This window comes from Mustela putorius, unplaced genomic scaffold (assembly GCF_011764305.1).
Source record: "Mustela putorius furo isolate JIRA1106 unplaced genomic scaffold, ASM1176430v1.1 tig00000596_pilon_pilon_pilon, whole genome shotgun sequence".
In the NCBI taxonomy this organism is placed as follows: Eukaryota; Metazoa; Chordata; class Mammalia; order Carnivora; family Mustelidae; genus Mustela; species Mustela putorius.
The window spans coordinates 16182764-16195282 of NW_025421428.1; the positions used below are offsets into that span (position 1 = coordinate 16182764).

General features: G+C 66.2%; 3 protein-coding genes across 7 annotated transcripts; all 3 read left to right on the plus strand.

Annotated features, from left to right (window-relative positions):
- The first annotated feature begins 1025 nt into the window (after positions 1–1025).
- CYSRT1 (cysteine rich tail 1) lies at positions 1026–2666 on the plus strand. Its single transcript, XM_004780808.3, has 2 exons — positions 1026–1682; positions 1981–2666. The coding sequence occupies exon 2, from the start codon at positions 1989–1991 to the stop codon at positions 2412–2414; it is 426 nt and encodes a 141-aa protein (XP_004780865.1). The 5' UTR covers positions 1026–1682; positions 1981–1988; the 3' UTR covers positions 2415–2666.
- A 101-nt stretch (positions 2667–2767) lies between these two features.
- On the plus strand, positions 2768–5102 carry RNF224 (ring finger protein 224). The gene is made up of 2 exons (XM_013050151.2): positions 2768–4489; positions 4639–5102. The coding sequence occupies exon 2, from the start codon at positions 4640–4642 to the stop codon at positions 5090–5092; it is 453 nt and encodes a 150-aa protein (XP_012905605.1). The 5' UTR covers positions 2768–4489; position 4639; the 3' UTR covers positions 5093–5102.
- Positions 5103–6867: 1765 nt separating this feature from the next.
- SLC34A3 (solute carrier family 34 member 3) lies at positions 6868–12481 on the plus strand. 5 transcript variants are annotated; one of them, XM_045082792.1, is made up of 13 exons: positions 6868–6916; positions 7611–7734; positions 8018–8107; positions 8530–8658; positions 8735–8878; positions 8963–9074; positions 9151–9346; positions 9508–9597; positions 9680–9767; positions 9984–10151; positions 10235–10351; positions 10473–10597; positions 11928–12481. In XM_045082792.1, exons 2-13 carry the CDS (start codon positions 7650–7652, stop codon positions 12390–12392), a joined length of 1809 nt encoding a protein of 602 aa, XP_044938727.1. In that variant the 5' UTR covers positions 6868–6916; positions 7611–7649; the 3' UTR covers positions 12393–12481. The 5 variants fall into 5 exon arrangements, with proteins under 5 accessions (XP_044938727.1, XP_044938729.1, XP_044938726.1 ...); XM_045082794.1 differs by lacking the exons at positions 6868–6916; positions 11928–12481 and adding exons at positions 6934–7455; positions 10784–11921; XM_045082791.1 differs by lacking the exon at positions 6868–6916 and adding an exon at positions 6948–7455.
- The last annotated feature ends 38 nt before the right edge of the window (positions 12482–12519 follow it).

Here is a 12519-nt window from a genome sequence, read left to right on the forward strand (position 1 = left end):
CCCCGCCCCTGGACGTGAGGTCCCGCCCCGTGCTGGCCCACCTCCCCGAGCCCACCCAAGTCCGCGCCCCGGGAGCCGGAGACCCGCGGGTCAGAGCTGGGCAGCCCAGGTTGAGTTCTGGGCCGTCCATGGCCAGCAGACGCCGAACCGGGTCTTCAGAGAAACCTTTGAGCGCTGAGGCTTCTGGGGAATAAAGTTCTCACCGGCAGCCCCAGGCCTGTTGCGCGCATGCGCCAGCCTCCGCCTCGCAGCAAGGGGCGGAGTCTTATAGGGGCAGTGGGCGGGGCTTCTTGAGCCTGCGCAATGAGCGTCTGTCCTACACCTGCGGAGTCCCCGGCCACGGACCGACTTCCCTCCTCTCCCAGAGCCACATCGGTAGAACTCGTGTCCGGACCGGTCTGACTGGCCTTACGCAGGCCACCCCGGTCACCCTGGCCTCTGAGCCACGTCTGATTTGATCCCGCCCTTCCTTGGGGTTCCCTTGCGCACCAGGACTGGAGGCGCGGGTCCTGGCCCCACCCTGCTGCCCACATCGCTCTGGGGGAAGGTCACCAGTGCCAGGCCCAGACCCAAGCGCTCACATCCGCTGTCACCCCAACACACGGCGACCCTGTGTGGCAGGTTGCCTGCCACCTCACAGAGGAAGGAGGGAGGAGGAATGCGTTCCAAGGACGGAGACGCAGGTGGGGCAGGAGCTCCGCATCCCCAGCTCACCCGCAGAGGGGAACTGCGGTTCCAGAAATGAGCCGGAAGGGACGCCCGGGTCGCCCGGCGGTGAAGAGTGTGCCTTCAGCTCAGGTCCTGGTCTCAGGGTCCTGGGATCAAGCGCACATCAGACTTCCTGTTCAGCGGGGAATCCACTTCTCCCTCTGCCCCAACCCCTGTTCATCCGTTCTCTCTCTCTCTCTCTTTTAAGATTTTATTTATTTATTTGGCCGACAGAGATCACAAGTAGGCAGAGAGAGGGAGAACCAGGCTCCCTGCCCAGCAGAGAGCCCAATGTGGGGCTCGATCCCAGGACCCTGGGATCACGTTCTCTCTCTTAAATACATACACACGTACATACATAAGAAATGAGCCAGAAGTATCACTTGCCAGTGAAGCCCCTGTTGTTGCCAAGTTTAAGAATAGTCGTAGCCAAGGTGTGTAAATCAAACCTTTTTTATAGGTTAAAAAACACAAACCTCCAAGCAGTCTGTGGTCTCAGACACCTTGGTCTCTGTCTGCCAAGAAGAGGCTTGGCTTGAAGTGGGCCTCCGTCCTCTGCCTCAAAGCAGGGGCTTTGAGGTGTGTGAGTGATGGCTGGGGTTCTCCAGACTGCCAGCAGGCCTGGGAGCTGAGGCTGATGTCAGGCTAACCTCCAGTCCTCCTTCCTGAGGAGCGGCGGGTCTTTGGAGGGCTGAGGACGTGCCCCAGATGCGTGGAGGCTGAGTCACCCAGCCTGTCAGTGCCCCTTGGAGCCCCGGCGGGGGCCACCACCCACCACAGGAAGAAGGGTGGGTAGCTGCTGTGCCGGCTGAGCCGGGGCCTCCTGGGATCCTGGGAACCCCATCTTTGAGCTCCACCCGTGACTCCGCCCCTCCCCAGGAGGGAAAAGGCAGCCAGCTGCCAGTGGCTTACCTCATAGGCACTGGACCTGACCCACAGGACGAGAGGGTAGACTGCTGCCGTCACCACCTCAGGTGGGTCCTGGGCCCAGGGGCTTCCCTGCACTGGGGCTCAGCCGTGGGCACGGCCCAGACGGCCTCTCTCAGCCTCCCCAGCCCATCTGCAGCCCCATTGCGGGGCGGGGTAGGGGGGCAGCTGGGAGATGCTGGCCCTCACACTCTGCTCACCCCCACACATGGGCACACTAATACCCAGGCCTGGTGCACTCTGGCATCTCCCCAGCCTGGTTTTTCCGAGGGGTGGGCACTCTCTCGGGCTGCAGCTGTCTCCCTCCCCAGAGCCAATCTTGTCTCCTCTGCCTGCCCCTGCCAGGCTGGGCCATGGACCCACACGAGATGGTCGTCAAGAACCCGTATGCCCAGGTCAGCATCCCCCGCGCTCACCTTCGGCCCGACCTGGGGCAGCAGCTGGAAGCGGCTTCCTCTTCCTGGGGGTCGCAGCCTCTGCCTGCGGGGTCCTGCCCCTCAGAGCCCACCCGGCTCCTGCAGCCCACCGAGGCGGCCCTAGAGAGCAAAGGTGGCAAGGGGGCCAAGGGGACTGGCCAGATCCAGGGACACCAGGCCTGGCCACAGACCAGCAACCCCTGCAGTGGTGGGCAGCGTCCGGCAGGACTGACCTACGCCGGCCGGCCACCCATCGGGCGCGGTGACGACATCGCCCACCACTGCTGCTGCTGCCCCTGCTGCTCCTGCTGCCACTGCCCTCGCTTCTGCCGCTGCCACAGCTGCTGCTGCGTCGTCTCCTAGCCCAGCACCCATGTGGCCGTGGGGCCTGTGGCGGAACCCCCCACCGTGGCTTGGGCGGCCGCCGGACCACTGTCATGGGTATTGGCCACTTCCCACCCCAGATGGGAGCAGCTACCTGCCGAGGGGGCCGACCGCCCAGCTCTAGCCCCTTGCTGGAGAGCCTGGGCCCCTGCGGCAAGGGCAGCCGCGGGGACACCCTTGACCACCTCCCTCGAGCCCCACGGCCCAGGCAATAAAGCAGAGTGAGCCTTGCTCTGGTGGCTCTTTACTGCTGCACCTGGGAGAGGGTCCTGCGCTTGCTGCCGGCACTGGCCTCAGCCTCTGTGGGGCGTTCAGCGATGGGGAAGCCCCCCTGAGCCGTAGGTCTTGGGTCTGTCCAGAGACTGGACTGGAGGGACAGGAGCCAGGCCTGGGTTCAAGCTGTCTTGCATTCCTCGGGGCTGAGGCCAGGGCGGGGAGGCAGATCAGGCGGGGGACCAGGCAGGAGGAGGATGCTACACGTGGCACCGGGCTGGGGCCCTGAGAGAGGCTTCAGGAGGAGGACCACGTTGGCAGGACCACGCGGGTGGGCCTGGCTCTGACAGGTTTCTGGGAGTGGGAGCCCAGGCAGCCAGCGCCAGGGCCTGCCCATCCATGAGTCAGGGCCCTACCTTAGCCCAGGGGTTTTCTGGTTCCTCATGAAACGGCCAGTCCGTAAACACGTGCCATGTGTCCCCAAGCGGGCGGCCCACCCGCTGTCCTACCTCCAGGCCTGCACCTCCGGAGCCAGGGGAGCAGGAAAAGAGCTGCCGGGGGAGGCCCCTCAGGGGACTGATCTCCCATTTGTCTGAGAAGCACGACATGCCGGCCTGGGGGGACACGGGGGAGACATGCTGCTTGGCGCTGGGTCATCTCACTGCTGAGGTGAGGCTGTGATGCCAGGGCAAGGACTGAGCGGGAAGGCCTGTGCTGGGCACACTGACATGTCCAGGGCCAGGCAGAGACAGCGGAGGAGGAAGCCGCGCTGGCCTTGCAGGATGGACAGGTCCCGGTGCCAGCCCTCCCCTGACCCAGGGTGACTGTCCACAGGGCAAGACCTGCCTCTGGGTGTGGGTGGCCATGTCATTGGTCTGCCTGTGCAGGCTCTCAGGTGGGCCAGGTTTCCGGCCCCTGCCCCGTGGCCGGCCTCCACCAGAGGACGGCCCCACCCAGGCCAGCCGCAGCAACCTGCTGAACCGGTCAGGGAGGCAGCGGACTGCCAGGGCAGGAGGACTGAGGAGCCGCGCCTCGGATTCTTGGCTTCCTTGCAGCTGAGCAGTGAGGGTCCTGAACCCATCCTGCCCAATCTCGACACACCCCTTTCTGCTATGCCCGCCGTCAAGGGGACCGTGCTGGCCCAGGAGCCATAGCCGAGCAGATGCCGGCGGGGGGGAGGTGGCCTCTAACGGGAGTGATCAGGGCTAGCCACAGTGTGTGAGTGGGGCTCTCCATACCCATGCCTCGGCACCTCCGTGGACTTCATGGGGCTGACCGTGGCCCTGTAATGGGGGCACGACAGACCCAGACCCAGCAGGAGAAAGGTGCTGGGACAGATCGGCGTGGACACACACACTGCGATTGTGCTTGGGGAGAACGGGACCCCCCAGGGCTCTGAGCTGCTGAGGGTCCCAGCAGGTTACCTGGAAGGGGTGATGCTTGATCAGGGAGTTAAAGCAGCATCCCCTAGGGCAAGGCCAGCAGGCTTGGGGACCATAAGCATTGGAGTGGCGTGGAGACAGGACAGGCTGGCCAAGGTGGGGAGAGGGACCAGGGTGAGCTGGGAAGCCGGGCGTGGGGGGGTACCCACGGAGCCACATCCGGGCACCGGGCGGGGGGCGCTTATCTCCCCCGGGCTGGTGGTGCTGCTGGATCCAGTTGCGTTGTGGCTGAAAGGGGAGCCCACACCGCCTTCAGCCACCGCCCGCCTCCCTGCTGACTCGTCTGTGCTCTGCCAGTAATGCGAGCCCCAGGGCGGGAGCTGCAGGGTGCTCTGGGGCCCCTCCCAGTCCCCCGGACGTCCTCCTGCTGGGCAGAGCTGGACCACAGAGCGGATGCAGGTAAGAGAGGCCTGGGGCTTAGGCAGGCTGGGGAGAGGGGCGGCCTGGAGCCCGGGGCTCCTATCCTCCAGAGCCAAGTCCTGGTGTCAGGCGAGCAAGACGGCCTCTGGAGCAGGCCGGGTGGGCTGCAGCTCCCTGACCTCCTCCAGGATGCTGCAGCCAGACTGGCCCCGGGCCTCTGAGGAGGGGACGGCCGCGGGGTCCCGGCGGGGTGACTGCGTCATCTGCTGCTCTGCCTACGACCTCGCGGGCCACCTCCCGCACCGTCTCTACTGCGGCCACACCTTCTGCCTGGCGTGCGTGCGGCGGCTGGACACGCCAGCGGGCGAGCAGCGCTGGATCCCCTGCCCACAGTGCCGCCAGAGCACACCCACACCCCGGGGAGGGGTGGCCCTGCTGGACCTCGACCTGGCCGCCTTCCTGGCCGTGAGGGCTGAGCGGGAGCCATCTCGCAGGGAGCCCCCTGCAGCCCCCAAGGGCAGTGCCACCATCACTCAGCAGCCGGCCAGGCTCTGTCCCACCCTAGGCCCCCAGCCCCACTTCCCCCAGGCCCGGGGCTGCTGCGGTCTCTGCTGGGACGCCCCTGGCGGTCCCGAGGTCTGAGCGCTGGTGGCTGCCCCTCCTGGCAGGGGAGCTGCTGCCCACAGCCCATGCCAGGAACCTCTACCCGCGGCACAGCCAGCCTGGAGCAGCCTGGGGGCCGAGGATCGGGCAGGCTGCCCTCCACGGACTTCCCCAGGCCGCAGCCGCAGCTTGGAGGCTGTGCCCCCACTACTAGGAGACTCTGCAAGGAGGTGCGGGTGACCTCCTGCTGGTCTTGGCCAGGATTCCGGGGCCTCAAGCTGGGCTGTGTGTAGGGGGAGGTTGCTGCGGTCACCGGCAGGCCCAGCCTGGGCCTGGGCTCAACTCTGAAGATGCCTCCCTGGGGGTCCGGCTGCAGGCCAGAGGGTCGGGGTCTGGCCAAGTCTGTGCCTGGTCGTGCTGGAACCCGTCTCCCCGTCCCAGCGGTGTGAGCCAGACAGAGACAGACCACCTCCTTCACCCTCGGCCGGCCAAGCATCCCCGTGAGGATCACTCGCTCAGCAAAGCGCAGGGAGCGCCAGCAGCGCGTGGGCCGCTACTCCAGGAGGCTCTCCTGCAGGCGCAAAGTCCCTGCTATGACAGGTGTCCGAGGAGAGGGCCCTGGTGAGGCCAGCTCCAGGCCCAGAGAGGGTGGGGGCCTGCCCAGGGCTGCACAGCCACCCCCCACCACGCACCCTTTTCCTGGTCCTTGGCTCCCTGCTGCCTCACAGTGGCCCCACGTGGGCCCTTCCAAACCCTTCCGAGGGGTCAGAGCAGGGCCGGGGGCTACGGACACAGACACCCTCCCAAGTCAGGCTGCATCGTCCCTATCCGCACCCGGAAAGGAGCTGTCCCATGGTCCCTCAGAAGCCTCTGGGAGGGACTGCTGGGTCTGTCCTGGACAGTGGGTGCAGGACAGGGAGAGAGAAGAGAATGTGCTGAGAAGACACTCAGAGACCTCCTCCTCCTCTGGGGCAAAGTCTCCCGGGCACACGGCGATTGGTGGGCAGCAACCGGACCAGGGTGCTGTGGGCCAGCAGGCCCCCTGGGGTGACCAGGCCCAAGGGGGAGGGTAGATGCCTGCCCCAATAGGGGCAGCAGGAGAGGGGCTGAGCCTGAGAGGCCCCCGCAAGCCCCGGGGCAGTGGGGTCATTCTCCTGTGAACAGATGGGCTGAGTCTCTGGGTCCAGGCGGGGTGGGCGGTGGGCTGGGCAGCAGGGTGGCCGGGGGATGGGTCCTGCCCCCTAGCTTGCCAATAGAGGCAACTGCTCTCCAGCATATCTGCCCACCTCTGGGGCCGAGCCCGCCGGGGCTCTGCTGGGCCCAGCCCTGCCCTGAACCCGGATCTGAACTGGGTGACTTCAGGGACTGGGGCCCTCGCCACCCACCTGGAGCAAAGGGCTTCCCGCCCACGGTTGGATGAGGTAGGGATGAGCACAGGAAGGCCCGCAGGGCTTGGGAGGGGCTTCCCCAGGGGCCTCCCGGCCAACCAGCCAGAACACCAACATCCTATCCTTCCCCAGGCGGGCAGCGCACAGGGTCGTCACTTCCCATCTGTGTCTGCTCATGAGCCCGTACCCACCCCTGCAACAGCCCTGGGCTGGCGCAGAGCCCAGCCAGAGAGAGGCCCCACTCTAAGAGGGCTGGGCTGGGGGTCTGGACCACCTGCTCCAAGGTGATAGTGGAACCAAGACAAGGCAGGCACCTGGGGCTCCGACAGGTACCCCTTTGGGGCCTCGAGTCCTGGGTAAACATTAATGAGGCTTGGTACATAGCAGGTCATGTGTGTGCCCAGCAGATCTTTGACCGGCCGTTGCTCCCGCCCTGTGTCTCCTCCCCGCAGGTGCCCCCTCACTACCCTCACAGGTAGGAGCTTCTAGAACCAGGTGGGGGCCTGGGGACGCCAAGACAAGGGCTGGGTGACCTCCTAGCCCAGGGCTTAGGCCCCTCCCTGAGCCTCCTGAGCTGAGGACGAAAGAGGAGGGGGGGTGACAGGAGGTTGCCCAGGACCTGGTCCCTGGGGCCTGGAAAGGAGTTGGAGCAGAAGACTAGACAGGGGGTCCAGACCCAGAGGGTTGAAAAGAGGAGCCTTGGGGGGCTTGGGAACACCCAAGCCCCTTGCCCTGCCCCCATCCCTGGGGGTGCGGCCCTTATCAAGCCGAGACGTCACCATTTGGTATCAAATGCCAAAGTCTAAGCTGGGACCATCTGCAGTGTCCCTGATGACACTTGATAGCAAGATCGCTGGGTTCCCTGCTCCCAGGCACTTCCGGCACCCGGCACCCTGTGCCCTGGGCCACCCACCAAGTCTTCTTCCAGCCAGGACCAGCGAGGGATCCGGGGAGCCGGGGCCCCCTCGACTCTGCCCCCGAAACTGGACTGGGCTCGCCTGACAACTGCTGGAGGTCACTGCAGCCACCCCCTGTAGCTGGAGGAAGTGGGAAGTCTCCAAGGCCAGCAGGGGTGCGGAGGGAGGACAGGTCCCAGGTCAGAGGACCCCAGCAGGACCTGGTGGGACAAGGGGAGGACACATGTCTGACCTGCCTTTCCCCCCCACCAGATCCAGGCCTGGGCCTGGGTCTGTCCCTGCCAGAAATCCATGCCGAATTCCCTCACGGGTGGCCAGGTCCCCCCCCCCACTCTGGACACAGTTGGCCTGGTGGACCGGAGTCTAGGAAATGCAGGTACCAGGAGTCCCAGGACGTCAGGCCTCAGCCTGCCTCTCTGACACCCAAGAGCCCGTTCTGTGTGAGTGGGGAGGGGGCTCCGGGAGCTCATCTCCCACCGAGTCCACGGGGCTCCTGACAGTTCTGGTCAGGGCCAGACAAGCTGGAGGCCCGCTTTCCTCTCTGCTTCCTGCTCCTGCTCCTTGCCCCAAACCCTGACACCATAGTCCCCTCCACACCCTCTTGCCCACCCCCGGCCCCTGGGAGTATCCTTGGCCCTGCTTCCCCTTGGCTCCTGCAGGGACCTCCGGTTCTGCCCCAGTCTTGGAAGAGGGGGAGGTGGACCCCTGGGCTCTCCCTCAGCTGAAGGACACTGGCCAGTCCTGGAAAGGTAGGTGCTGGGGAGCTGGCCAAATGGGGCTCTCCCTCCCCAGGGTCTGAGCGTGGAGAGGGTCTTTAGAGAGAGAGAGCAGGACAGAGGTTTGCCTCCACGGGCTGTATAGAAACCTACTGTGCAGGCCATCACCCCAGGGATGCTTCTCCCTCAGCTTGGCTGTCTGTCACGTCTGGAGATGAGAGTCACTCCCGCCCAGCCGGCCCCTCCTTCTCCCTCCTAATGACCGTTAGGTTTCTGGGAGGTCCTGGGGCAGTCGGTTTGGCCCTTGTGCAAAGGGACAGACCCTGCCTTGAGGGGCAAGGAGGCAGAACCAGGCTCTGCCCTGGAAGGAGACAGAGGAAGGGGAGAGGGAGGGGTGCCAGGGAGCGCAGGGCTGGGGAGGGGCCGGTTGAGGACAGTTTGTCCTCTGTCCTCAGAGCTCAGCGTGGCCGGAAGGGTGCTCCGCGTGGTCGTCGGCTTCCTCAAGGCTTGTGGGCTCCTGGGCAACCTTTATCTTTTCATCTGCTCCCTGGACATCCTCAGCTCAGCCTTCCAGCTGCTGAGCAGTGAGTGACTGGGGGTCTGGGGGTGGGGCGGGCAGCCAGTCGGGCACAGCCTCAGCGCACCTCTGTCTGGACACAGGCAAAATGGCCGGAGACATCTTTAAGGACAACGTGGTGCTGTCCAACCCCGTGGCAGGACTGGTCATTGGCGTGCTGGTCACAGTGCTGGTCCAGAGCTCGAGCACGTCCTCCTCCATCGTGGTCAGCATGGTGGCCTCCAAATGTGAGTGCCTCCCCCGCCCCCACCCCCACCTCGGGCCGGTGGCGGGCGGGCAGAGTGCGGGAGGCTGACGCGGCCCCCCCACAGTGCTGACCGTCCAGGCATGCGTGCCCATCATCATGGGTGTCAACGTGGGCACGTCCATCACCAGCACCCTCGTCTCGATGGCACAGTCGGGGGACCGGGATGAGTTTCGGAGGTGAGTGGGGGGGGGGACCAGGGGCTGCCGGCCAGGCCACGGCTGAGGCCACCGACCACTCTGCTCTGCGTGGCAGGGCCTTCGGAGGCTCGGCCGTCCACGGCATCTTCAACTGGCTCACGGTGCTGATCCTGCTGCCGCTGGAGAGCGCCACGGCCCTGCTGGAGAGGCTCAGCGGGCTGGCTCTGGGCGCAGGCGGCCTGCAGCCCGGGGGGCAGGCCCCCGACATCCTCAAGGTGCTAACAAAGCCTCTCACACACCTCATTGTGCAGGTGAGTGTGGCTGCGGCCTCGGGGTCCAGGCTGGGGGACGCGGTGCCCTGGCACCATCCTGGGTCCTCCCTGGGGGTGCACCGTGGGCTGGGCCAGGGGTGCCTGAGGCCCGAGAGAGCCCTGAAGGTCCAGCATGTGGTCACAGCTCCTCTGTCCCCCAGCTGGACACCGATATGATCACAAGCAGTGCCACAGGCAACGCCACCAATGGCAGCATCATCAAGCGATGGTGCGGTACCAGGGAGCTGACGGTGAGCACCTGGGACCCCAAACCCCTCCCTGCCGGTCATTTGGGGCCCCCGGCGCTGAGTCTGCCCTGCATCACCTCTCCAGATTTCAGGGAACAGCAGCGACTGTGGACCCACTGCCTCTGGCCCCTGTCCTGAGAGCAATAGCTCTGTGGTGGTGGAGCAGCTGCCCTGTGAGGCCCTCCACCCTGCCACTGCCCTGCGCGCCCTGCCCCCAGCCCCAGCCCCTGCCCCCAGCCCTGTCCCTGCCCCAACACACCCCGCCCCCAGCCCCAGCTCCCCACCCCCAGCCCTGTCCCTGCCCCCAGCCTCAGGCCTCCAGCCCCCTCCCTGTCCCTGACTGCCCCTAAAGCTGGCCTAGGCTCAGGGACCCCCCGCCCTGACCCCAGGCCACCACCTGTTCGTGGGGACTGCGCTCACGGACCTGGCCGTGGGCTTCATCTTGCTGGCCGCCTCCCTGCTCCTGCTCTGCACCTGCCTCGTGCTCATCGTCAAGCTGCTTAACTCTGTGCTGCGCGGCCGCGTGGCCCAGGCTGTGAGGAAGGTCATCAACGCGGGTGCGGCCAGACTGGGGACATGGGGATGTGGGCGGGGTGGGGCGGGGAGGTCGGGCAGACAATGACACCCCCACCCCCCGCAGACATCCCCTTCCCGTTCGGCTGGCTCAGCGGCTACCTGGCCATCCTCGTGGGCACCGGCCTGACCTTCGTGCTCCAGAGCAGCAGCGTCTTCACGGCAGCCATAGTACCGCTCATGGGTGAGCGCAGGGGACAGGCCCGGGGCCCAGGGCCCCAGGGGTGAGCGCAGGGGACAGGCCCGGGGCCCATGGCCCCAGGGGTGAGCGCAGGGGACAGGCCCGGGACTTCTGGCTCCCCCAGGAGTTGGCGTGATCAGCCTGGAGCGGGCGTACCCTCTCCTCCTGGGCTCCAACATCGGCACGACCACCACAGCCCTGCTGGCTGCCCTGGCCAGCCCCGCGGACATGCTGCTCAGTGCCCTCCAGGTACCACCGTCCCTCACCTCTCCCCAGCCCCCCAGCCCCTTCCACCCCGACCCCAGGCCTGGGGCTTCCCCTCGGGCTCAGTTCCCTCCTGTCCGGCCCTTCGGGCAGCTTGGCCCTGGCCCCGACTCTCCTGGGACCCGCCTCTGGCTGCCTGATCAGACCTGCTGCAGCCTCCTCGAACCCTAGGGACCCCGTGGACATCTCTTGGACCTCCAGCCCCGTTTCCTCCCCTGGGACCAGATCATTCCAAGCATCCTCTGGCCTTGGGCTGCTGTCTGCTCCTCGTTTCTGGCAGCCTCCATCCAAACTCGCTCGAGGAACCCTTGTCCTCCAGCTCCAGCCCTGGCTGCTGGCTCCGTTCCTTCAAGGCATCCTGGTCCTGGGGGGGCTCAAGGCCCTCGAGTCCACCAACTCTGGGATGAACTCCCCCCACCCCAACAGCCATGTAAACCCAACAGGTCCCTACTGGGACGGCCTGCCATCTTCCGGCCGAAGTTCCGCCTCACCTGTGCTGGGGGCCCCAAGCTGCCCTTGCCCACGGCCACAGTTCTGCCTCCAGGACGCCTCCCTCTGGTCCCCTAGCCCTGTGCCCCACGCCCAGTCCTCTTAGCCCTGCTAATTCCCTCTCTAAGTTGCTCTTTTGGTGGTCTGCGGCCCTGGCTCGAGTTTCTGTCCTCCACAGCCTCTAGCTAGGTGCCCAGAGAGGGGCAGATCCTGCTGGGCTTCTACCCACAAGTCCTCCCTACCATTCTCCTGCATTTTTGCTTCTGCTCTGTCCACTCAGACCCTTTTGATGCAAGGCCCTGGTCCACCCCCTCCAGGAAGCCCTCTGGACTGCACCTTCCACACTGACTCCTCAAGGCCGGCAGCCCCTGGCAGGAGCTCTGTTCCCTGCATGCGTGGCCCTGCACCTCCTCCCCATAGGAGCCCGGCCAGAGCCCAGGGCTGGGTGGCCAAGCCCACTCATGGATAAGCAGGAGCGGGGGCACTAGGCAGGAGATGCAGGCAAGCTAAGCCGGCCCAGGGGAGGAGCAGACGCCGTCACTAGTGATGTGCTTCCCCCACTAGGAGGCTAGACTCGGCTCCCAAACGCTAGGTGTGCTGTGGGGAGTGGGGCGGAACCAGAAGGCATACCCATGTCTGGCGGGACTCTACCCTCCGAGGCGGCCCATCGAGGCCAACAAGCGGACCTCCAACAGGCTTCAGACTTAGCACCCTCTGGCTGGGGCGGGGGGTGGGGAGGAGTAACAGGGGTCCTGGGTAGCCTCCAGAGGACCTGCGTGCCATGGGTCCCAGGCTCCTGAGCCCCGCCTGCGCTCTGGACCTCCAGGTGGCCCTCATCCACTTCTTCTTCAACCTGGCTGGCATCCTGCTGTGGTACGTGGTGCCCGTCCTGCGGCTGCCCATCCCGTTGGCCAAGCGCTTTGGGGACCTGACGGCCACCTACCGCTGGGTGGCCGTTGCCTACTTGCTCCTCAGCTTCCTGCTGCTGCCCCTGGCCGCCTTTGGGCTCTCCCTGGCAGGGAGCACGGTGCTGGCTGCCGTGGGGGGACCCCTGGTGGGGCTGGTGCTCCTCATCGTCCTGATCAATGTCCTGCAACGGCACCGGCCCGCCTGGCTGCCCCGCCGCCTGCGCTCCTGGGCCTGGCTCCCACGCTGGCTCCGCTCCCTGGAGCCCTGGGACCGCCTGGTCAGCCGCTGCTGCCCCTGCAGGGTGTGCGGTCCACCCCCCGCCACTGCCAAGGAGGCCCACTGCTACGAGAACCCCGAGGTCCTGGCCTCCCAGCAGTTGTGAAGGGAGGGTGCCCTGGGGGTTCGCGGTAGCAGGCGACTTCGGAGTCACCTGGCTTGCCTTCCTTGCAAATAAACAAGGCTTTGACCAGGTGCGAGTGGTCTTCCCTCTCCTGCCTGCAGAGGGCCCC